This window comes from Molothrus ater, chromosome 9 (assembly GCF_012460135.2).
Source record: "Molothrus ater isolate BHLD 08-10-18 breed brown headed cowbird chromosome 9, BPBGC_Mater_1.1, whole genome shotgun sequence".
NCBI lineage: Eukaryota > Metazoa > Chordata > Aves > Passeriformes > Icteridae > Molothrus > Molothrus ater.
Window position 1 is genome coordinate 26,952,030 of NC_050486.2, and position 23,374 is coordinate 26,975,403.

General features: G+C 46.3%; 1 protein-coding gene across 1 annotated transcript; it reads right to left on the reverse strand.

Annotated features, from left to right (window-relative positions):
* Window positions 1-5,440: 5,440 nt before the first annotated feature.
* On the reverse strand, window positions 5,441-22,986 carry C8B (complement C8 beta chain). The gene is made up of 12 exons (XM_036387987.1): window positions 22,916-22,986; window positions 21,444-21,579; window positions 20,254-20,395; window positions 19,449-19,590; window positions 17,280-17,412; window positions 16,455-16,652; window positions 14,859-15,099; window positions 13,262-13,390; window positions 12,390-12,553; window positions 9,594-9,747; window positions 7,622-7,690; window positions 5,441-6,308 (listed from the first exon to the last, which is right to left on the reverse strand). The coding sequence occupies exons 1-12, from the start codon at window positions 22,984-22,986 to the stop codon at window positions 6,157-6,159; spliced, it is 1,731 nt and encodes a 576-aa protein (XP_036243880.1). The 3' UTR covers window positions 5,441-6,156.
* Between the last annotated feature and the right edge of the window lie 388 nt (window positions 22,987-23,374).

A 23,374-nucleotide genomic window follows, 5' to 3' on the forward strand; every position in this document is an offset into this window, starting at 1 on the left:
AGCGTTTCTGCGTCTGCTGGATTCACCGTGTGAAACCTGACCAAGTGCTCCTGTGGTTTTGCCCCACCAGATGTGATGGTTTTGCCCCACCAGATGTGATGGTTTTGTCCCACCAGTGCCCAGCACTACTTGCTGCAGCACAGGAGATGGCAGAGAACCCACCCAAAGGAGGTGGAGCTGCTGGGTGACCACGGGGCAACAGCATGCCATGAAATAAATCCACTGCGAGTGTTTACACAACTGAGCTTGACTCCCAGGGAGTTTATGTATTTTCTTTGGGAAACACAGGAAGAGCTCACCATCTATGCAGTTGGTATTGACATATGTACCACGAAACTTTTGTAAGTTGGCACTGTCAGATCTGTAAGTCCAGCATATTGGCCAGGGCTGCCTTTGCAGCAAAGCCATATGCTGCTCTGCACGGAGAGGGATTCAGCCTAAAGATGCTGAAGCATCCTTGCAGAATGCAAGCCCATGCTGATGAGGAATTTTAAACAAATAAATAAATAAAGCAATAAATAGAGACGCTCAAAGGCAACCGTTGGGCAGAGGATGTTCCCACACAAGCAAAGGCTTTTCCTCTGTAAGATCAGTGATGAATTGACTATTAGCACGCAGGCATTTTATCTCCCAGGCACACAGAGCCTGAGAAGATGCTAACAGGCTGCTTGATTTAAGGGGCTTTTTTGAATGTGAGACGTAAATCTCAGCACAAGAATGCACACAGTATTGAACTGTGTCCAGAGAGCAGGGCGAGAGCCTGCAGCTCCCTGTTCTTAATGAACTGCCACAAAAACCTGGGATGGACGAGAGGCCAATGGCACTTCATTTTACTGAGCTTTTCATTGCAGGGGGAGAAGGGGGGGGAGAGAAAAGCCCTGAGAAGGAATCAGGCATTATGAACAACAACAGCACCAAAACCTCAAAGCACAAAGCAGCCCTTCTGTAGGCATTTGAAGGGAGAGAGGGAGCAGAAAGGAATGGTGGTTTAGTGAAAGAAATTGCTCAGGTGCTTGGAAATGCTTGTTTTTCAACTGTGTGTCAGTGGGGATTTACAGGCTGACACTCAGCTGATGTAAATCAGTGTTGCCCCTTCACTGCAGCTGATTTATGGCACCTGAAGACCTGGCCCCATATTTTCTTTTGTGGGCATGTTTGCCAAAGGCCAATTTTTTCACCACTTGTTTTTTTTTTGCTTGTAAATGAAACTAGGGGCTGAAAACAACAAAACCATACTGTCTCAACCTCTGAGATGGATTGTTCTGTGGAAAAATCCCTTTGCTGGGGGGCAAAGCTGTGGCCTTTTGGGCCAACCTTGCTATTCCAGGTGAAGGAGCTGCTCACCCAGAGGGGAATTTGCTCCCAAGGGTTTGAATTTGGCGTCTTCTGCATTAGGAAATGCCGCAGCATGAAGCACCCATGGATCAGTGTGACTTGGGCATCCAAAGAAATGGGAAATGTAGGATCACAACAGGTGATTTAACGAATTTTCTTTGGCATTGGGCTGCCTGGTTATGTGGAAACATGAGACAGGGCTCTTACACCAAGGACCAGTTTGGATCACAAACAATTCTTACCTTTACAGCGACTTCTTAGGACTCAGGAAAATGCCTGCAAGTAAATGAGTACAAAGTCAACTCAGTCAGAAAACCAAGTATGCTTCTTTTTTGACCAGAGGGGAGAAATTAATGAACAGAAAGATCTGATGCCTTGGAGGCTGGGAAAAGATGGGGCCTGCAGGAAAACAACCTGCATCCTCAGCTTTTAGAGCTGTTTCTAAAAGGGTAAATCACAGAAGAACCAAAAAAAAAAAAATCAAAGTGATTAAAGAAACTGCATGCAAAATCCCACCATGAAACATATAAACAAAAGCAGAAAAGCCATTTTTTACCTGCAGTTGTTCATTCTCATCACTCACCTCCCAGCCCAAGGCACTGAGACACAAACCCAAGGGCTTCCTCCAAACACCAAAGGCAGGTGGGGAGTGCCCCTCTCCTCCCCCTGCACCCCAGGGCTCAAACATCCACATGCTGAAACCCAGGAGCAGCGAAGCTGAAGTCAGAAGAAAGGAAGAAGCTGCCTGTAAGGTCTAGGGGAAAAAAAAAAAAAGAAAAGATTATGAGCAATTACAGTTTACAATGGCAGTGGAAGAAGCTAATATATCTCATGCTGAAGTGGGCAGCAGGAGAGTTGTGCAAGATGAGATAAGCAGCAAAAATGTATGTTTCTTAGTTAAACTAAAAGCTTGGAGGGTACAATAAAACACTGCGGTTCCACCTGGGTTTTAATGAATGGATTTTCCCCTCTCGCACACTGACATACATTTGATACAGTTATTTATCCTATATATTTCTGGAGGCATATTTCCCAGGAGACCTTGTTTATCTGGCTCATAAGCACATGATGGATGTGTGGCGCTTTGGATAAATGGTATCACAATCAGATATTTTTATGGATATAGGCAAACTGGGTTATTAACAAAGGAAGGGCAGAGAGGAACCAGCACGCAGAAGAATATAGGGAATGATTGATGACAATACACCTGAGGTTGCAAGGTGTAGGCTCCAGATAACCAGCTAACAGAAGAGGAGATAAGGGCAGTGCTTGAGACAGAGCTGTTTCCTACCTCAGGGTCAATGTCACATCAGCTGCCCCAACTCCTGCGTCCCTCTGAGCCTGGCAGTTCAGAGCAGGCAACAATTCCCTGGCAGGAGCAGCTCAAAAATTGTTGCCTTCCCCTTTTATAAAGTGGGATGCACAGGCAGATACAAAACTCTTAATCCCACCAGAAGAACCTGAAACAAAAGAAATTCCACGTTCTGGTGAGTTTGGGGAGGGACTGGCGTTGGTGGTGCTGCCTTACCGTGTCCACTACAGTGGGACCTGTGGTGCTAAAATAAGTAAAAATATTGGTTTATAATGGTAATACACAAATAAGTAAAAATATTGGTTTATAATGGTAATAATTACCATAATATAGAGTTAGAGTTGTATTCAACTCTAGCTTTTTGATTTACAGAAACAGGAGGAATTAAAATGGGATATGAAAGGAAGATAAACCTGCAGGCATGATTTGACCTGAAATCTGGCAGCTGTGTTGGGTGCTCACTGGGCTCTTCAGCCACCAGGGTAAAACCAGGAGTTGGAAATCTGGGGACTGCTGATACCTCTGCATGGCCTTTCTGGGTAGCTTCCAACAAAACAGCTCCACGTGGGAGAGAACCTGGGCAGGACCAGCTACATCCATCCATGAAAGTGGGAGGAACAGCAGCATGATAAAGCAATTTGGCAATGCTGAGTTTGCAAAGCCCCAGGCGCAGCCTGGACGGGGTTCCAGCCTCACAGGTGAAGTGTCTGTGTGATGTGACACCACAGGCAGCACATGAATCCAGGCTGGAAAGCACTCCAGCTCCCCACTGCTGATGGAGATGTTAGAGTGGCAAGATTCCAGCTGGTTTTGTGCTGGGAAAGCTGGATGAGGCCATCACAACTCACCTGAAATACCCTCCTGGGAGTTCCCAGAGCCAGGCTATCCCAGCAGCAATGTCTTCAAGCAGGGAGGTGCAAATAAATAACAGCCTCTCCATGCTTATCCTCTTCTTCTCCTCATGAAAACTTGTGAAAACACAACATGGGATGCAGGGGAGCCCACTGAGAGGAGAATCTTAACCAGAGGAATGGGCAGGAGCAGCAGAAGCGGTGCTGAACTCGTGCTCTCACATCAGGGTTATTAATCTGAACTTACACAGGGGGGGAGAATTAGGAACACCAGTAAAAGACGGTACCAAAATTTAATGCCAACCAAAATGAAACAATAAAAGCTTCAGCATAGTATTTTTATTGCCCTCCAGGTTATAATAAATCATTAGTTAGGTGAATCAAAGCACAAAATCACAAGGACAAGATAAAGTTATGTCCTTTATGAGAGGTTTCTAAGCCTACAGCCTGAATATTCAGCCACTGCTGAACTCATACTTCAGTCAGGCTGTCCTGATGATCTTGATGATTGTCAAACCTCTCTCTCTTCCTCAAAAAAAAACCCAAAAACAAACAAGCCACAAACTCAGGTGCTGTCACCACTTCAAAAAATCTGTGTTTTTCTGGTTTGGGAACAACATTCCCAAGTCAGGTTGCTGCACTTGGCTGTCCTTGCCACAGCAGTGGAGAGAGGCACCACTGCTGTGTGTTTAACCAGCTTGATGATCAGGAAAGGTGGTTAAATTTACAAAAACCACTTGACTCATCTGGGAAATGTCCTTAATCAGATTACACTGGTGATTCTCCAGAAGGGCAGGCAATGACACCGCAGTTTGTGTCCTCAGAGGTGAACCATGCTCAGGATCCTCCTCTCCAGAGCTTCTACTGCCAAAAACCTGCCAAAAACCTGGAGGAATACCCTCCTTCACACAAGCACTGACCTCTTTGACCATGACCCAAAATAGAATCTCTTGGCAAATTTCCACCACACAAAAGATATTGCAGCTACACAGTGGAAAAGGGAAATGTTTTGGGTTGGCAGCTAAATGATGAAGGCCATAATGAGCACGGAGCCCTCTTGTTTTACATATGCAATGTGCTCTGCCTTTCTTACAGCTGTCACAGGAGCCCTGTGGATAAGTGTGGAGGCGGCATGAGGGCTACAACTAAATGCATGTTCCATTGTTCAGGTGTCAGGGAGCCTGAGCTGCTCTCACAGGAATTGCATTCAGGCAACGTCAGTCTGAAAGGAAAGGAAGGGATGATGCCAGCCCACCAGCACCAGCTCTGCTAAAAACCCCTCAGAAGAAGAGTTTGACCTTGCAGATGTGTTAGAAGACTCACAGCACTCATGAGCAACTTTGCACTGGTGGAATTGCCTTCTGGAGCAAAGCTGTGGCTGGTTATTTCACAGCAAGCCCAACCAAATGCCTTTGCAAAAATCATTTACCACCAAGTCCCTGGAAGGATGCAGGCTCAGGAAATGGTGCACAGTGCTGTAAAGCTCCCCTTGTTAGACCTGGACTGTGATGCACAGCCCCAGGGATGGTAACGAAAGGCAAACCAGTTTGTCTCTTTCACAGTGAACTCTCTCTGAGTGAGATGTCCCACCCTGGGCAGACCCAGCTGTAGGGAGAATAGAACATAAGTAAATAAAGGTAGTATAGAAAGTAATCATATCCCTTAAAGAGTTGCAGCTGGCTTAATTATTAAATATTAGGAGCAGGCCTGACTTTAACAGGCTGCAGTGTAGCCAATAAGAGGAGTGTTATAAAAGAGTGGATTGGCTGGTGGAAGGGAACTGGAGTCTGTTGGCTGCTGTGAGAAGGAAGAGGCAGTGCCTAGAGGAGCTGCCTACAGGAAACATCAAGGAGGTATGGAACTCTGGCAATGTGGAACCCTTGCAATGTAATGACAATAGAGCTCTTGCACTATAATGACAGCACCCAGCAGTAGCTGGAATACTGGATTTCATGGGACCAGACTTGTTAACCACAGCTTGTCCGAGGCAAACATAGGTACTAAGGGCAGAGGACCTTAGGGGATGTGCAGGCAGCTTTTCAAAGTGTTCCATTTGTCCCAGAGCAGCTGTGGCTGCCCTGGATCCCTGGAAGTGTCCAGGGCCAGGCTGGACAGGGCTGGGAGCAGCCTGGGACAGTGGAAGGTGTTCCTGCCCATGGCAGGGGTGGGAACAGTACAAGGAATTGTGAGAGCAGGGTAGTGAGGCACAGTGGCTCTAAATGTCACGTTAGATACTGCTGTGCTCATTGAGATTTAGGCTTTAATGTGCTGGGTTTTGCTCCACACGACACAGGAGCTGTGCATCAGTGCACACCCTGCTGCACGTGAGATCAAAGTGTCTCCTCTTGTCTCAGAGGAATCTTCACCAACAAGACAGTACAATTTGAAATCATGCAACTACCAAGTACAGACAGAGATAAAGCTTGTCTCATTTAGCCCACTGCAACAAACACAGGGAAAAGGCAAAATATTGGTCAACAAGAACATTCAATCCCACAGAACAATGCACACCCAGAGGTGTGGTTCCTAACACCCTCCCAGCTCCCAGTGTCTTGTGAAATTTGATTTGGGTGAGACCCATGGGCAGAGCAAGGCCGGCTCAGCCAGTGAGGTGATGCCTTCCCAAGCAGGCTGGCCATCGGTTCTGTGTGATTCCTTCTAGCAAGGAGCAGTCTCAGAGTCTGGCCCTGAGCAGGAGGAGCCACCATTCTGTGGGGCAGGGTTGTTGCACTGTCTCCTTCTCGTCCTCTGAGCTCCTGAACACGGGGACCAGCTGGCCCAGCACCCCCAGCCTCCACTGACAGCAGCATCTGGAAAAGAAACAACAACAAAGCTGGAGAGGAGCAGCAGAAACAAGCAGCTCTTTCCATGGGAAGAGCTGTCGGCTCCCATGAATTGTATTTGACTCTGCCCCTGTCCACATCACTAACAATACACCAGAGTCATTCACAATGAGGGATTGTTTCAGAGGTGTTAATTCTCTGTTCAGCATTTCTGGTGTTTGTTCAAACTACACTTCAGATAGACGTGAAAGGTGGGGAAAATAGGCAATTAGCTTTATATTTGCTTGAAGGGTGTTTCTCTCTTTGTCTTAGACTGAGCCTAGATGGGAAACAGACCAACTAAACTGGGCTCAGCCACATTTCAAGGTGGTAGGGGCAGTGTTAGCACTTCAGTGAACAACAGCTTGACTATTCAGCTTTCCCTCCATTGCTTTTCCTATTACACTGATTCTTCTGGACCCTGAGCATGTGAGTGACATAAATTCAAAATACTGAGAATCACGGAGGCAACACATAAAAGGAGGAAAGGGGAGCGAGAAATGAAGATACAGTGTTGACAAATGGATGGATGTGAGCTTTGGGAGGCTTGGATGTGACTGTGAGTGTGAAAAACAGACTGAAGCAAGGTGTTAGGGACTCCACTATTCAGGGCTCCATGGACTGCCTTAGAAACACCCAAAAATTGACTCCCTTGTTCAGAGAAATCTTGGCTTAAAGTGCATTTCAGCCTGGCTCAGTTTGGACACAGCCATGCAGAATGAGTACTGGGTAAGGCTGTAAACAAAGCCAGTGATAAATGCAGTGCATCAAATTGTGGGTTGGTGCCAGAGCTCTGGGTGCCTGGGATCTGGTGTTATTTAGCATAACTTAATGAGCTGGAGGAAGTAAACAAAATGATTAAATTCATAGATGATCCTAAACTAGAAGGAGTTAAGAACATCAGTCAGGAGGCAGCGGAGACATAAAGTGACCAAGAAGCATTAATAAATGCTTCAAAACAGAATAATAAGATTTTAAGATTAAAATGCATGGTAGCATATCTGGTGGAGAACAGTTTGCAACATGCTGGCTTTATCAAAGGGAAAAGCTTAGGAAACAGAGCTGTTTCCTAAGGAGGAGACCTGAGGCCTTCCAGGGATTGTAAATCAGGCAGGAATTCCTATTTTGATCCAATTGTAAGGCACGTACATGCAAAAATAAACCCACCCCCTCAAGAGGGCACAGAAATTCAGAAGCGGGCAGGGAAATACATCTGTCCCCTTTGCAGGGGCCCAGCTGGGTGCACTGGGCTGGCATCAGTCCCCTGGCCACCCTGGCACAGCTGGGGTTGTTCCTCTCACCTCTGCTCCTGCTGATCTCACAGGCGGTGCCCCTGGTGCCCAGGGGACACAGGCACTCACACTCTGCTCCTGAAAGCAAGCACAGCACAGAATTACACACCTGGAGAGAGCCACGTTTCCCAGCAGGCACCCACTTCTCCACAGCACTTCATCTTCTGGGAGCAAGGGACAGTGGGGGAAATGGCATCATTTTTCTCCAGTGCTGAAGGGATCAATACCAATAACCAGGGGAGCTGTGACTGCCCTGCACCCCCTCTCACCTCCCCAGGCATTTGTTCCTGCCCTGCAGCTCAGCCTCAGCCTCACTGCTGCAATTCCACAAGCCAGGGCACCACAGAGTCCTCCTGCTCTTCTGCAAAAGAGGCCACAGAATCCTGGAATGGTTTGGGTTGGGAGGGACCCTGAGGCTCATCCCATCCCAGCCCCTGCCAGGGCAGGGACACCTTCCACTGTCCCAGGCTGCTCCAAGACCTGCCCAGCCTGGCCTTGGACACTGCCAGGGATCCAGGGGCAGCCACAGCTGCTCGGGGGACCCTGTGCCATTCCCTCACAGCCAGGAATTCCTTCACAACATCTCATCTCATCCTGCCTTCCCTGTGGCCTTCTCTGGACTCACTCCAGCAGCTCCTTTTAGTATTTGGGTTTTCAGACCTGGACGCAGCACTGCAGGTGGAGAAAGCTCCTGATAAAGAACAAACTGCAGCATCAGAAATGAGCAACCAGGACAGGAATATCCTAACTTGGCTTTGTGGCAGAGGAAAAACCCAATATCCCTGCTCTGGCTGCCCGGGGATGTGCATCCCATGTCAGGAACCTGGAGAAGAGTTCCCACTTTGGAAAATACACGGCCATTTAAAACCTTTGCTGAGGAGCTCCTAAATGAAATACTAACCTGGACTCAGCTCCTATAAAGTTATTTAAACAAAGGTCACCACGAGACAAATGCTTGAAGTACTACAATCAGCTGCTGGTACCTGAAGTGATCATTTCTGCATTAGATACAATTTGATGATAACAATTCTCATCAGGACTTTTGCAGATGCAGATTGGAATTAGGCACTTGACAAAATGGTCCCTTTGTTAGAAGCTCTCATCACATCATATATCTCTTGTTTAGGCAGAGCAGTTTTCATTCAATTTATTTTTCCCCTTCATTTTTTAAATCACAGCCTGCTCACAGAGGAGGACAGCTTCTATCAGAAACAGGGGAGGTGGTGATCACTGTGCTTGTGGTGCTTATATGGGGCTTTTCATCTTCAAAACCCTTTTACAAACACTAATTAATGCTGAGACAGTAGTCACTTCTCCAGGAGGATGGAAGCAATCTTAAAATCAAAAGGAGGAGACTTAAAGATGTCAAGGATTTTTTTTTAAATTCATAACTGCGAAGTAACAAATCCTTCTTTAAACTGATACAGAAAATGGTCTCTCCCATGACAAGGACGCATCCCTTGACTTTACTGTCTTTACTTACCAGGAATCTACAAACACAGCAACTTAAAAAACACAGAGTAATTCCCTGATAAAGAAATGATGGGAAAAACTAAAGAGCAACTTGCTTGCCACAAGCTCCCCACAAATCCCCAACTAATTTCCTTATCGCTCTCTACAACCCCCTGAAAGGTGGCTGTGCTCAGGAGGGGTTGGTCTCTCTCCAGGCAGCACTGACAGAACCAGAGGACACAGTCTCAAGCTGTGCCAAGGGAAATAAAGGCTGGAATAAATTCTGAGATTCTTTATCTTATTAAAGACAAAGTTTCTGGAATGGCTGCCTGGGCAGGTGGTGCAGCCCCCATCCCTGGGTGTGTTTAACAAAGCCTGGATGTGGCACTGGGTGCCAGGGTTGAGTTGAGGTGCTGGGGCTGGGTTGGACTTGATGATCTTGGTCTTTTCCAACCCAGTGATTCTGTGAATTCTGTAAATTCTGTGAATTCAGTCAAGAGGGTAGGAAAGAGGAGCAGCCCCCCAGTACCTCTCAGGAAGGGGATGCCATTCCCAAGGCAGGGAGCACAGCGGCAGGAGCTGCTCTCCAGCTGGAACTCATCCAGAGCCCGGCGCAGATTCTCCTTTATTTTCGTGGAATCAGCTAAGTCAGAGGGAGTCACCAGCTCATACAGTGGCTCTGCCTAAAGGGAGGGGAGAAACTGCATTAATTCCCAGTTAATTCCCATCAACATCCCAAGGTGGCACAGCTGGAGGGGGAAATGGAAGCTGTGTGGCACAGACTCCAGGTTTCCCATTGCTGTTTGCTAAAACCTTGTGAACAACCAGGCCATAATGTCAGGAATACTCCCAGGGATGCTCCCCTTGGTTTCCAACACCAGAGGAGTAACAAAATTTTCTGTGTAACAAAATAAAGCAGCCAACCTGTTGGATAAGAAACAGGCTCAGCTGCACAGGAGTTTAATTAAATCCTTTCTCATCCATTTTTCTGGTACAGACATTTTTAGATCAGATTTGCCCAAACTTACATTTTCTGAGTGAGCTCTTACTCTGATTTTAAAAAGATCCCCTAAAAACCGTCCACAAAAATCTCCCCCAGCACAGCCAGAGGCACCAGTGACAGGGATTCACACCAGCACTTCCACCTTCACCACTCCTGCATTTCAAGGCAGGTTTTTATCCTTATGGAGCCCAGATAAGGGTTTCATTGCCTTCCAGAAGGGAGAGGATTTGATCTCCAACTGCAGATGGGGTCAGGGAGAGAAGAAAAGAATTTGCACAGTGTAGTGAAGGTACAGGACCAAGGAGACTTTGGCTCACTTGTTTCTTTTCCTCCTGAGAACAAGGGAAAGTTCAAGTGGGGTGTCAACACTGCCAGTCAGCCATTGCTGCCTGTGGGATGATAATTCCATGTGCCACCAGAGGATCCATCCCAAATTCCCATCCTCCCTGCAGGGATGCTGCCATGCAGCCCACACACAGGAAGCACCAAAGATCACCCTCCTGCCAACACAGGCTCACACTACAAGAACTAAAGAATGTTCCAATAATATAAAAAAAAAAATCCTCATTTCCTGCTGCTGCACATCCACTCTTCATCAATTATCTGTGATCCATACTTTGCTTTTTGAATTCAGACCATACAAATGAGGAAATACACTAAGAGTGACCTGCCAAGTCCCTCCAGCAGATGATTTATGAACTGATTTGCTTTAGTTTTCCCTAACTAAGCATTCTTGGCGTGACATTTAGTCACACTCCACTGGTACTTTTGATCTTCCGGCCCCACAGGGATATTGGTATGGAAATGAAGATACCAAATCCAAATTACATCTGCCTGAGGTTTTTCACTGGGCAGCCTGGTCAGTGATGCCAGGCAAGACAAAGAACACCTCAGTTCCTCATGGGAGGTTTTTCTGAGAGGGGGATTTCGTGCACAGGGCTGCATTTCTCTTGTCTCCTGCCCTGAGACCTCCCAGGGCATTTCTGGAAGGTCAACCCACAGCACCCCAGGGGCTGCAGCAAGTGCCAGATGGGCACTGGCTGTATTTCCAAATTACTGCTTTTTGCTTGCTTCACCTTTTTAGAATTCTTCTTTCTTGAGAAACAACCCCCTTTTACAAATGTAAAGATTTTTGCCTAAAATTAAATTTTAAATTTAGGTTTTACCTAAAATTAAATTTTGCCTAAAATTAAATTTTAAATTTTTAAGGAAAAACAACTATAAATCAACTTCCAGCTCTACCAGTCCAAACTCCTGTTTAAAAGGATGCTCTCTTGCACCTTTGTACTATTCACTCATTTTGACATTACAGATGATGAGGCAGAATTGCTGCACACTTCTGCTTGCTTTTTTGCATTTCTAAAACTGTCCAGGGATCAAAAATCCTCGACTCTTCCAAGCCTAACTCCTGTTTTTAAGGTTCAGCTAAGCTGCACAATGAAAATGCACCTCAAAGAATGGGCACTGGTGCTCACAGAAATAAACATCAAGGAACATCAAGATAAATAATAAGGAAAATAGAAGTCCTTATAAAATATATTATGCCAGATGCAATTTCTGGTAACTTATACATTGGTAAAACAGAAGGTGATTATCTGAATTGCCTGGCAGGCAGCAGGAAATGACATCTGCACAGCCAAGTTAAAGGGTTAAAGCTGTTTACTCTGTGTATTTCCAACCACAGTCCCTTTAAAGCATCCCACCTCTGCATTTCTGAATGCTCACTTAGAGAAGCTGCACAATAAGGTCTGTTGGCACTGACATATTTTATGAAAATCCTTTTGCTAGGATTTTTCTTTTGAGAAGCTGAGAGGCCTCAGAAAGGAAATGTGAACAATAACTGTGTGATGACTGTGGAATATGGTCTGGAGATGGTTTACCAACAGGTGCATCTTTGATTGGTTTCATGTGGATTGTTTTTACTTGATGACCAATCATGGTCCAGCTGTGTTGGACTCTGTTCAGTCACAAGATTTTATTGTTCTTTCCTTTCCGGCCTTCTGAGATCTCCTTTCTTTTTCTTTAGTATAGTTTTAGTATAGCATTTTTAATAATTAGTATAGCATTTTTAATATATATAATATGATATATGATATGATATAATGATATAATGATATGATACAATATAATATAATCAACCTTCTGAAACATGGAGTCAAGATTCTCATCTCTTCCCTCATCCCGGGGACCCACAAACACCACCACAGTATTCTGTTGTTTTCTGTTGTTTTTTTTTCTTTTTTTTCCTCTAAATCCTGCTATTTAAACACAGAGTTCTCCAAGGAGCTCAGCTGGGGCTGGAGGAAGGGGAGGATGCAGTACCTTCAGCTTTATGATCTCAGGGTTGTACTGCACAGCATCTCCCCACTGCTGCATGAGCTGGGCCGTGGGCAGGTCCTTGTGGGCCAGGGTGGTGATTTCTTCACTCGCTCCTCCACGGACCAGCACCTGGAAATCCTCCACAAACTGCTTGCTGGCAGTGCTGTCTGCAAAAATGCACTCAGGGAAGAGCCAGCTGTGCCCACCCTGTGCCTTTGTGGGCTGCAGTCATCACTGACACCAAAATCGCTCCCAGGCAGGACCCGTCCCACCCAGAGGGCAAAGGAAAAAGGCCACAGGTGCTGCTCACCTGGTTCCCTGCACAGTGTGTCCTGTGTCCCTCCTGCTCCCCTGCAGGAATTCTCCATCCTGCACCCTGCATCCCTCCCCTGAATTCCCTCCCCGTGGTTTGAAGCTCACAGGTCCTTCCACAGCCCCATGCTCCTCAATATTCCCTGTTCTGCCCCATGGGTTTCCAGGTGCACCTTCCTCCTGTGCACACCCCCGGCTCCCCACGTCCCCAGAGGCTCCCACAGCACCATCACCTCCCTGTTTTCCCCATCAGGATGCAAAGAGAGGCGTGCTGGGTTGCCCTGCTGAGAGCTGGGGGTTGAGATTTGACACAGAGCTGGCCAGGTGGGTGATGGTTGATCATCCTTGGGATGCTGAGCAGATATTCACTCTCCACACAGAAAATCTTGGGAAAAACCCCAAGCTCTGAGGTATTTCCCCCTCTGTTAAGCCTGGCTGGGGTTAGCCCCTAGACTCAAAAGTGGCTGTGAGGGAGTGGGGGAATAGTTCAGGCAGGCAAGATGACAAAACCCTTCCTTTCACTATGACAAAGAGATGAAATGGCAGAAGTGTTTCATGCTTACCTCCAATCTCTTTCAAAAGGGCATTACAGCCAGCTAAATCTACTCCAAGCCCCGCAGAGAATTTACCAAAATTCACAGCAATGTTAAAGCCCCTCTGTGCACATTTCTGGACATCACTCAGAGAATAACCTTAAATACACAAAAATTGTAAAGTTTTAATACAATTGTTTCATGTTTTATGTCCACCTACAGAGAAAATGAGATTTATAAGTATTTTTGCTTTAGGAAAAGAAAAGAAAGATATGAAGAAGGTTACTTTTTAGGGTTTTTTTTTGATACTTAACAGAACTATATGAAATTAAATATCTACATTTTACAGGACTCAGAAGCCAAGTGGAAATGAGAGGTAAATGCTGGAAGAGGAGGATTTTAGTCACCAACCCAGCTGGGCCCACAGCACCAGCTGAGAATTTGGGAAACTCTGTTAGAATGTGAATACCTGAAATGTGAATCTAAATTTTGTCCCTCTCTGTGACTGCAAGGTAAGGAACTTCCCACACAGCAGAAGAACAAACAATCAGAGTATTACACAAAGCAGAGCCCAGTAAATGCCTCTGCAAACAGACAGCAGAGGCAGTTCCTCACTCCCCTGCCAATGAATAAATAATTGAGAGTGCAGCTATTGATTAATGTCACACTGCTCACTCTGTCCTACACAACAATCATCATTTCTCACAACAAAGGGAGCCAGAGCCAAAGAGCAGGAGCAATGTCAGGCACAAGAGTCACCCAGCAAATTATTTACTGTTTCCAACATGCTGGAAAAGCTCTCGAGGCTAAAGGTGTTCCAGGACTGCCATTTGAAAGGCAGTGGAAAAAGATCGTGGGTGAAGCTTTTCAAAGCTAACAGAACTGTTAAGATCCATGATTCTCATTCATCTCAACATCTTGTCAGCCTCTAAAATGCTGTTGTCTAAAATGCTTGCCACAGGGCTTTGTGAACTAAATCCAGCCCATGACGCTGAGCATGCTTTGAAAACCTCTTTATTCACTGCCTCTACTCCCACATTTCCTGCAGGATTTCTTTGAGATGTTGTTGAGCCCTTCTCCCATCACCTCCCTCTCCCTCTCAGACCTGAGTCATCCCCGTGTGCCTGCACAGAGGTTTTCACACCCAAAATCCAGCCACAAAGTGTAGGAATGTGCCCCCCTGTTGATGGAGTGACAAAATTTTCCTTTGTCCCCTTAAAAAGGAAAGAAGCCCAGAAGTTTCCCTCCTCAATTAGGTGAAAAAGGCATCTCATAGGACCTGGGGGACTTCACCTCACACTTAAGGATAGCTAATTAGACAGGAGCCAAAAGTCCCACCTGGGCAATTTACCAAAAAAAAGAAGAGAACAAAGAAATTGCTCTTGTGAGGTGTTTGACCAAGAGCAAGAACCTCTTGCACCTGGCTGTTTTTCTCTGTAAAGAGTTTATTATTTTGCCTTTTATTAAACCTTTTTGCTTCCAACAGAAGCCATCCTGCTGATTTTATGCCTCCAAAGGCAGCTGAGCTACCTTGGGTGAGAAATGAACCTCCAAGAGCTGATGAGACCTGGCTCCAGGAGGGCTCCCATTCCTCCAAAGCTCCTTCCCCACCATCAGCTGCACGTACCTGCCTTGTGGAGCTCGTGGCTGTTCATGACCAAGGTGTACTCATAGATGCCTCCAAGAGTGGCCTCCTGGATGAAGTGTGTCCCAAAGTCCCTGAGGAGCTCCCGGTACTCCCCGTAGCTGTACTCCACAGGGAGCTGCCGCAGCCGCCGCAGGAACTCGTGGTGCAGCATCAGGGCCCGGGGCTTCAGCTTGTAAGCACCAACAGCCAGCTCACAACGGGCGTGGAGGAACTTGCTGGACTGCAGGAAGGGCAGGAGAACCCAGGAGGAGTGAGGGATGGCATTCTCAGGACATCGGGAGTTTGTTATTTGCAGTTAAACCATCAGCGCCGGTCGGGATTTATTGATTTCACAGTTTCCAACTGGAAATCCTATAACTGGAAATCTGCTATTTTTCATCTCCTAAAAAAATCTCCTGTTTTTTGCAAAAGCAAAACTTTTAGTAGTAAAAGTTGCTGAGAGTCAGGCCATGATGGGGCACAGGAAAAGGCAGGGCCCAGGTTCTGCTGTGGCACATCCAGAATGCAAGGACACCTCAGCATCCTGCAGGACTGCAAGACTGCTTTACCCCTAATGAAACTTCATCTCTCACAAGCTTCCTCCTGAAAAATTCTGACATCTGAAATCATTATTTGTATGGGAAATGGTCACTCTCTGGCTGAGCCAGATTCATATTTCACAGACTTATCAAAACTGAAAGGAAAGAAAACTCAAACACTCTCTCTCTCACACACACATACTTATATGGCTCTTTGTAGATATGTAAACATGGATAATTTTTTTCTCTCCCCTTTCTGGCATCAAAATCTGGAACAGAAAATGTCTTCCATTATGTTCAAAGGATTTAGTGTTCAGTTGTCTGGGCCAGCAGGACAAGCACATCAAGGAGGGATCAGTATAGAATACTGCAGCTTAAATAATAAATTCAGAACTTAACATTTGGTTTCTTTATGGGTATCTGTTGCAGATGCTTCTCATCAACCTCTGATCTTGTTGTGAGGAATTCCACTTTGCAGGAAGCAAATGCAAGGAATACTTTGCCATTCCTGAGTACACTTTATACTGAAAGGAGACAGAGATTGGGGATAGTATTACACCACTGATATGAGCTACCTTTGTTTATGGCAATAACAGATGAAAAAGAAACAAAACCAAATGATGGCAGTCGTAGGAGTTACAGATTCAAGTTGAACAGGCTTTTCAGTTTCAATATTTCACTACAAGCATTCAAAGGTGGATGCCCAGCAGGGCAGTGGACAGACCACACTGAGAATCAGAGAATTTCCACAGCTGGAAGGGATCCTCAAGCATCACTGAGTCCTCTCAACAAAGTTGTGGCTGATTTCAAAGGCCAAGCAGCCCAGATCCTGGCTGAGAGCTGAATGGAAAAGCTCCTGGATGCTGCAGACACAAAGGAAGGCATCGTGGGGGTAGTCAAGCCTTGAACAAATGGCAGAATCCAGTTGGGGAAAGGATTTGATTTATCCCAGTGCTGGCTGCTGACCTGAGGAGGAGCCTCAAACCAACACACACACACACACACACACACACACACACACACACACTTAGAGGGAATTAAATGGAGCAGTGCTTACACTTGAAGAAAATCTTTTCATCCTCTGCATGAACTTCTTGAACCTCATGTCATTTGAGCTGTAACCAAGTTCAAACATTTTTGGTATTTTTATACCGAAGCTGAAGCTTGACTGTTTAGCTTTTTCCTTCAGGACACTGCTTTCATAATTTGAGTAGGAGTCATATTCAGTCATTGTAAATTCATATTTGCCTTTGGTCTAAACAGAAAGGAAAAACAACACGTCTCATTTCCTGCACAGTGATTGTACACCTGAAGCGTGGGGAAGGAATGCAGACACAAATATGGTCGTGAATTAATGCTTGCACTTTGAAGATGAAAAGCCTTGTATAATTGCAAAGCACTATTATTATTAACACAGGTACTTCAAGAATACTTGATTTACAGCAGCAGGAAAGCTCCTATCTCCTCCATACTGCAAGGTCCTCAGGCTTTCACTTAATATGTCAATCTTGTGCAAAGAAGGTGAAATCTTAAACACAGACATCAATTTAAGAACAAATTCTAAAAAGAAAAGGTTTTCAAGTGGGCAGCACTCAAAAACATCATGCCATCAGAAGCACTAAGGTCAAATATATGATATTTGAAATACAGCTTTGATGCATGACAGGAACAAGTTTTCCACACAAAGCCTGTGGTGTGTTCAACATTGTGGAGTGTGTGGGGTATGAGGATGTTCTAGAACATGGTAAAAATCAGCCTGATCCTATTGGGTGTCAAGAATTTTGTGATTTTTTTTACGAAGTGATCCAGCAATTATCTTTGGGCACTAAATCCATTGGAATGTGTGTGTGTGAGTTTATCTGCAGGCACATCTGGCACGCACCTCTGGTGTGTAGCTCTCCACGTTGTAGGGCTTCCTGAACCTGGTGTCTGTGATGTACTGGGGAGAGCATCCCCCAGCATAGTACCTGTGATCAAGGACCAACCCCTCCAAGCTGTTTGTGAAGATATTCAACCTGTAGGTGAAGCAGAACAGCAATCTTTTATGGCACCATCAATTCAGAGCTAAATACCGAATGTCTTGGCTGAGAGAGACAAAAGATAGTTTTATTTGGCCACAGGCTCTTTGTTTCACACTTCTTTATTCTGAAACCCCAAAAGAAAGCTTGGCCTCTTTCACTGTCCAGCCAAGCCAGGTGCTGCAGAAGGACCTGACTAATGAGAAAGCAAAAGACAGAGCTGAATTTTGACACCTGATGAATATAAATGGCAATTTTCATCCCCCAGCTGTGAATGACACCAGTGTTACTGCCACCAGCACTGGCAGTAAAAACCCTGTGGCCTTTGCTGGAACTCTCCAGGAAGAGCAGAACAAACTGGATCAGCCAGCCAGACCCTCACCCCACCAGGCTGCTCACTCTGACTATCCCCAAATATCCACAGCACCCTTCAGAACCTTCAAAGACAGATTTGCCCATCCAAGCCATCAACCCAGACTGATCTGTAATTCCCACGTCTTCATTCTGGTTTATCAGCCAAAATCTTTGCCAGGTTGGCTCAGGGGCAACCAGAGGTCAGCAGATCACAGTAAAAATTGTTGGGGAACAAGAAAAGAGGGACTCAAGCCACAGCTCAAGTAATCCCTGAAAGCACAGGGAGTTTTCCTTTGATTTCAGTGGATGAAGGACAGAAACCTTAACCTGTCTGCTCTAAGGAAGGGTGCAGCACTGCAGTTTGTGGAGATGAGGAGATTAAACCCCATCACTTGCTTTTCCCATTGCTGCTGGTGGGGTGAAACTTCATCAAAAAACCCCACAAAAAAACTATCAGCGCTCCAGGACTCTGTTGGATCTGCCTCTCCTGATTTTGGGGAGAGAGGCTTGCATGATAATGACACTGAAGCTGTAAAAAAATTAACTCTAATTTTAGAACAATCTGGAAAAAAAGGGAAGTCCACTAAAAGCAAATTACTGAGCAATTGTAGCTTCAAAGAGATGAGAAGCATGTTCCTATAATTGTCCAACATTATTTTTAATTTTGATTAAACTCAGAAGTACAAAGCATTAGTAATGACATGTGCAGAAGCCATATCTCCAGAGAATAATGAGAATTTTTTTTTCTTGCAATATGATTTTCCTTTTTCTTTTTTTTAATGTAAAAAGCAATTTTTTCGCTGCAGAGTAAGAAAAAAACCCCCCTCTTTTCACACAGTCTGATCTTACAGAAAGTTGTCACAATCTTAGCCTGCAAAAGCTGAATCAATTCAGACTTAGATTTTAATCCCCACAGAGCTGCTAATAGGCAGGTTTACTCTACCACCCTCATACAAAGCACAAAACTTCCCCCACCTCTCAATGTCGTGGAAGAAATCAAAAGAATTTGAATACCTTTTCCCCTCCCCACCAAGCCCATACAGGGTGTAAGAATACAAACCCAAGGATTAATGGAATTATTTGGGTTAGGAGGGACCTTTAAAGGTCATTTAGTCCCACCCCCTGCCATGGGCAGGGACACCCTACACTATCCCAGGTTGTTCCAAGCCCTGTCCAGCCTGGCCTTGGACACTCCCAGGGATCCAGGGGCAGCCACAGCAGCTCTGGGCACCTGTGCCAGGGCCTCAGCACCCTCACAGGAGGGAATTTATTCCCAATACCCCATCTAACCCTGTCCTCTGGCAATGGAAGCCATTCCCCCTTGTCCTGTCGCTCCAGGCCCTTGTAAATCACCTCCCTCTGTCTTTGTTCCCTCCTTCAGGTGAAAAGCTGCAATGGCTCACCCCACAGCCTTCTCTTCTCCAGGCTGAACAAGCCCGATTCCCTCAGCCTTTCCTCTTAGCAGAGCTGCTCCATCCCTCTGACCAACTTGGTGACCTTCTCTGGACCTGCTCCAACAGCTCAATGTCCCCCAGGCTTTGGATCAGGTTCCTGGATCCCAGCTCACTCCTGGGCACAGCAACTGCTCCAGCTTTCCTCTGCTCAGTGTTTGTCTGAAGTCACATTAGATCATGCTCAGCCTTAAGTAAGAGAGCATCTCACCAAAGTCACAGCCTTACCCTTTTGCCAGGTTCTCTATTCCCCAGTACTCTTCCATCTTCTGGTCACATTTCCTGAACACTTTTTTGCAGTTTTTCTCATCTGACTGGTCCCCACAGTCGTCATCCCCATTGCAGAGCAGCCTCCGTGCAATGCATCTCCCTAGGATGGAAGGGGAAAGTTACCTATGAAACAATCTGTGTTCACACTCCCTGACACTGAGTCTAGAGCAAAACAAAAAATTCCTGGAATTGGATGGTTCAAATCTGGCTAGGAAAAAAAAAAAAATTCTTCTCTATCTGCATGGATCCCCAAAGTCCATCTGCTCAGTTTCACTCAAAAGCGTCATAATCTTAAAATTCCTTGCTCATTTTAGGAAAAACCCCCAATAATTAAAAGCATAAAAAAGTACAGAATGTTTTTGGTAATTTTTGTTTCTTTGAAAGAACAAAGATGCTGTTTCAGCAGGCCTTGTATATGGTATTATTTTTTGTCTCTCTCCCCATGTCCAAAATTATTGAGTGTTCTCAGTCTCACCAAAACACTGGAAGATGCAGAGCAGAGGCTTTTCCTTTGCCCCATTCAGGTGCTGAGCTCCTGTTGCTGTCCCTTGTGCTACAGATTTTGCTGACATAATCAGGTTACAATTTCCTGTTTGGAGGTTCTAAAGATGGCCAATAGACTCACTGACACAAACACAAGCCCGGAAGGAGGCAGGTCAGCTCCTGGCATCCCTCTGGCCCAGTAAACTCCAGTGGAAGCACAAAGTTCAGCACAGTGGCATCAGGAATGACACCTGAGCAGCACCAGCTCCCAAATCCATACCTGTAACTGCACACACAAAGCCATCACAGCGAGCTCTGCTCCTGCAAGGGCTGTTGGTGACACACTGCTCAGCCTCCCTGTCAGAGCCATCACAGGGATCTCCACCAAACTGAGAGGGCTGTTCCAGGCGGGCAAACCTGTACTGTGATGAAATAAAAAATATTGACTCAAGTGCACAGAAATGGTGAATTTTACGCTTCTCTGGTTGAAAAACAAACTTTGTGTCGCCGGGATCTGATCTAAGCGCGCTCTGTCATATTAAAAGAGAAAAGTGTCAGCACACAAGTGTGAAGCTGGTAATTTGCCTCATTTCAAAGGTTTCTGATCTGCGACAGTTTTAATTTTACTGAAGAAGGGTTGAGGATTGGGAGGGATGAAGGAAAGTTTGCTTTTCTTTGACAGTTTGTTTAAATGAGTCTGACAGTGCAGTGCGGGACTTTGCAAGAGTAAGGAAGGATCCAGTTCCATCTCCTCTCTTTCAATTAGCGCTGGTAACGACATCCCTTGTTATTTTCTGTCAGTGTATTTACTTGCCCCTCTGTATCATTAGGGATTTTTTTCCGCCCACAACACTGCTGTGAAGCAGTCAATTACTCCATCCAATATGTTGTCCCTCCTTTTTTTCCCCGGCTTCTGAGATTAACTCCTTGATATGAAGCTTCGCTCTCCCCCCAGCTCCCATCACTGGTTATTTCTGCTTAAGCCTGGGAACAGCTTCTGCAACTTGTTAGCAGAGGTCTCTCTAGCAACGGGGATTTTGCTCTTCACGCTGTTGGGATCATTACTTTCATTTGATGGGGCTTCTCGGGTGGAAAATGCTGCCTGGCAGACAAGAAAAAACCATCTTAATCCTGAGAGGCACCGAGCGTCTCCAGGTCCCACAGGAGACCATTAGTGGGGAAGGTGCCTTGCACTGACGATGGAAAGACAGGACTGTGTTGGAAAGTCCCTGCAAAGCCTGGCCTTACACCTTCTCAGGACAGTGAGGCACCCTGCAAAGCACTGGAATCACTGGGGGTGGAAGCTGAAGAGCTAAAAGCCACCTGAAAGCAAAGCCCGTGGTCTCACCCGTACAGGGCTTTCCTCATCAGCCCCCCTCAGTTTGCCCAACCCTGCAGACAAAAGGGACATGGCTCAAAGGAGGTCCCACCTCCTGGTTTCTCAGCGGTCCCCAGAGCAAAGACACTCACCCTTTTCTTCTGGCAGGGGTCACACTTGCTCCAGGAGGACCAGGAGGAGAGGATGCAGTCGCGGGGCTGCGGTGGGACACTGGCGGAGCGGGCGTGCCTGGCCCTGGCCACACTGGGGCTCAGGGACTCCTGGCCACTGTGTCCAACAATACGAGAGCTTCAGGATGTGAAACTGTGAGCTGTGAGGGCCTGGCCCCTCAGCCTATGCCTGTGTGAAACCCCACACCAAGGAGAACTAACACTCATCACGCTTTGTATGCAACCTCTGGATTTCAGTCCTCATCCTGATGGCATTCGTTCCACTGGCACAGATTCTGTAAAAACCTGATCCACTCTCCAGTGCCTGCATGGGAAACTAAACCCACAGTCCACCAATCTGGGCTTCACCTCAAGCTGTGCAAGCAGTAAAACCTTCACCACCAGCTGCTGCCCTCACTCCGTGGCTCCAAGGTCACATATCTCCATGATGAACATCAATCTCAAGAAAAGGCCTGGCATGCACTCAGCATTTCTCAAAACCTGGCTTAAGAGTCTCTCTTTGCCCAGCAGCCCATTTTCCCCCAAGCTGGCCAAAGACACTGGTCTTAGATTGTACTCTCAGCTCATGAGTCATTAACACATTAGTCCCTTTCAGCCCAGTAATGAACCTGAACCCCAAGTGTGAGCTTTTACTGCTCACCCCAGCCACTCTCACTGTCTCCAAGGTTTCCACAATGCCAGAGTTAAAATGCTGCCTCCTCTTTTGGTGGATTCAGGATTTCTGATTAAATCCTTGTCCCAGACAAATGCTCCCTTGTTGCACCTCCTTCAAGTGGGGAGCTTTAGTAAAATGTTGACAATTAGTTTCTTTTCATACCCAGTTTGACAAGGAAACTACCACAGCGATGTTCCCAATTCTTCCACCCTGACAAGGAACAGCATCAGCTGAAGCTTTAAGTATGATTTAGTGCCTGGCATGGGGTTCCCATTATAGCATATTAAAAATCACATTGAATAAAGGAATTACAAAACCTCATCAGCTTGCTGAGGCATGAAATCAAAGCTCAAAGTTCAGAGAACAGTGCAAAAATATAGTTAGATTGGAAAGATTACAAGATGCAGTTCTCTGAAACAGCAAAATCTATTACACCAGCAGAGACAGGAACAGCTCTCAGCCACATTCCCACCACTTCTGCACTTGAAGGAAACAACCCCCCGTGTGCCCAGCCCTCTGTGGGGCAGCCAGCATGGAAGGAGGCTGCATGTTCAACGAATTCCACATTACAGCATGAGCAGGGCAATTTGTCAGCTCCAATTCATCACCAGGACTGCTCCTCTGAAGGCAGAAACGCTGCTGCCCTACGCTGACGTCTTTTGCCATTCATTAGAGCTGCAGAAATCACTCAGGACAGCCATTACAGCCCCTACAACGCCCAGGCCTGTGCTGACCCTGCTGGTTTCTCCTGCCATCCCCTCCAGAAGCTCTCACTCACCCAAAGCCATAAGCAGTGTGGGTGCCCAGCACGGCGCAGAGCAGCAGCAGCAGCAGCAGCTGGGCGCTCATCGCTCCGAGGTTCTGCTGCAGGTCCCACACCACCAACACCCCCACCCTGCCTGCTGTGGGGGCCTGAACAGGGTTCAAGCACAAAAAAGAAACTGCAGAGCTGCTCTGCCACCCTGTAAACAGCAGATGAGCCAGCAGCTGGCAGGCTCACAAGGTAAACGCTGCAGTGGCTGGTCAGCACACACACGGCTTTCCCGAGGCCAGCAAAGCTCTGCCGAGGAGCAATCTGCACCTTCCTTTGAAATGCTCCTTTCAAGGGATGGGGGAAATGAATATTTCAACAAATGAAACATATTTGAGTCTTGGCAAGAAGGAAGTGATAAGTAAACTGAAGTCGGCTTTCTAGGAAGAGAGTGCAGAATCATTTATTTATGGCTGCTTTTCATGT

Bases quoted from the DNA above. Each gene is read 5' to 3' on its own strand.
- C8B (XM_036387987.1), bottom strand. From the start codon at position 22,986: ATGAGCGCCCAGCTGCTGCTGCTGCTGCTGCTCTGCGCCGTGCTGGGC. The intron at 9,748-12,389 runs GTACTGCATCCT...CCCTCCCTTTAG, and splicing joins CTGAGATCATAAAGCTGAAG to GCAGAGCCACTGTATGAGCT. The intron at 6,309-7,621 runs GTGAGAGGAACA...TTTCTTTTCCAG, and splicing joins TGAGATCAGCAGGAGCAGAG to ATGCTGCTGTCAGTGGAGGC.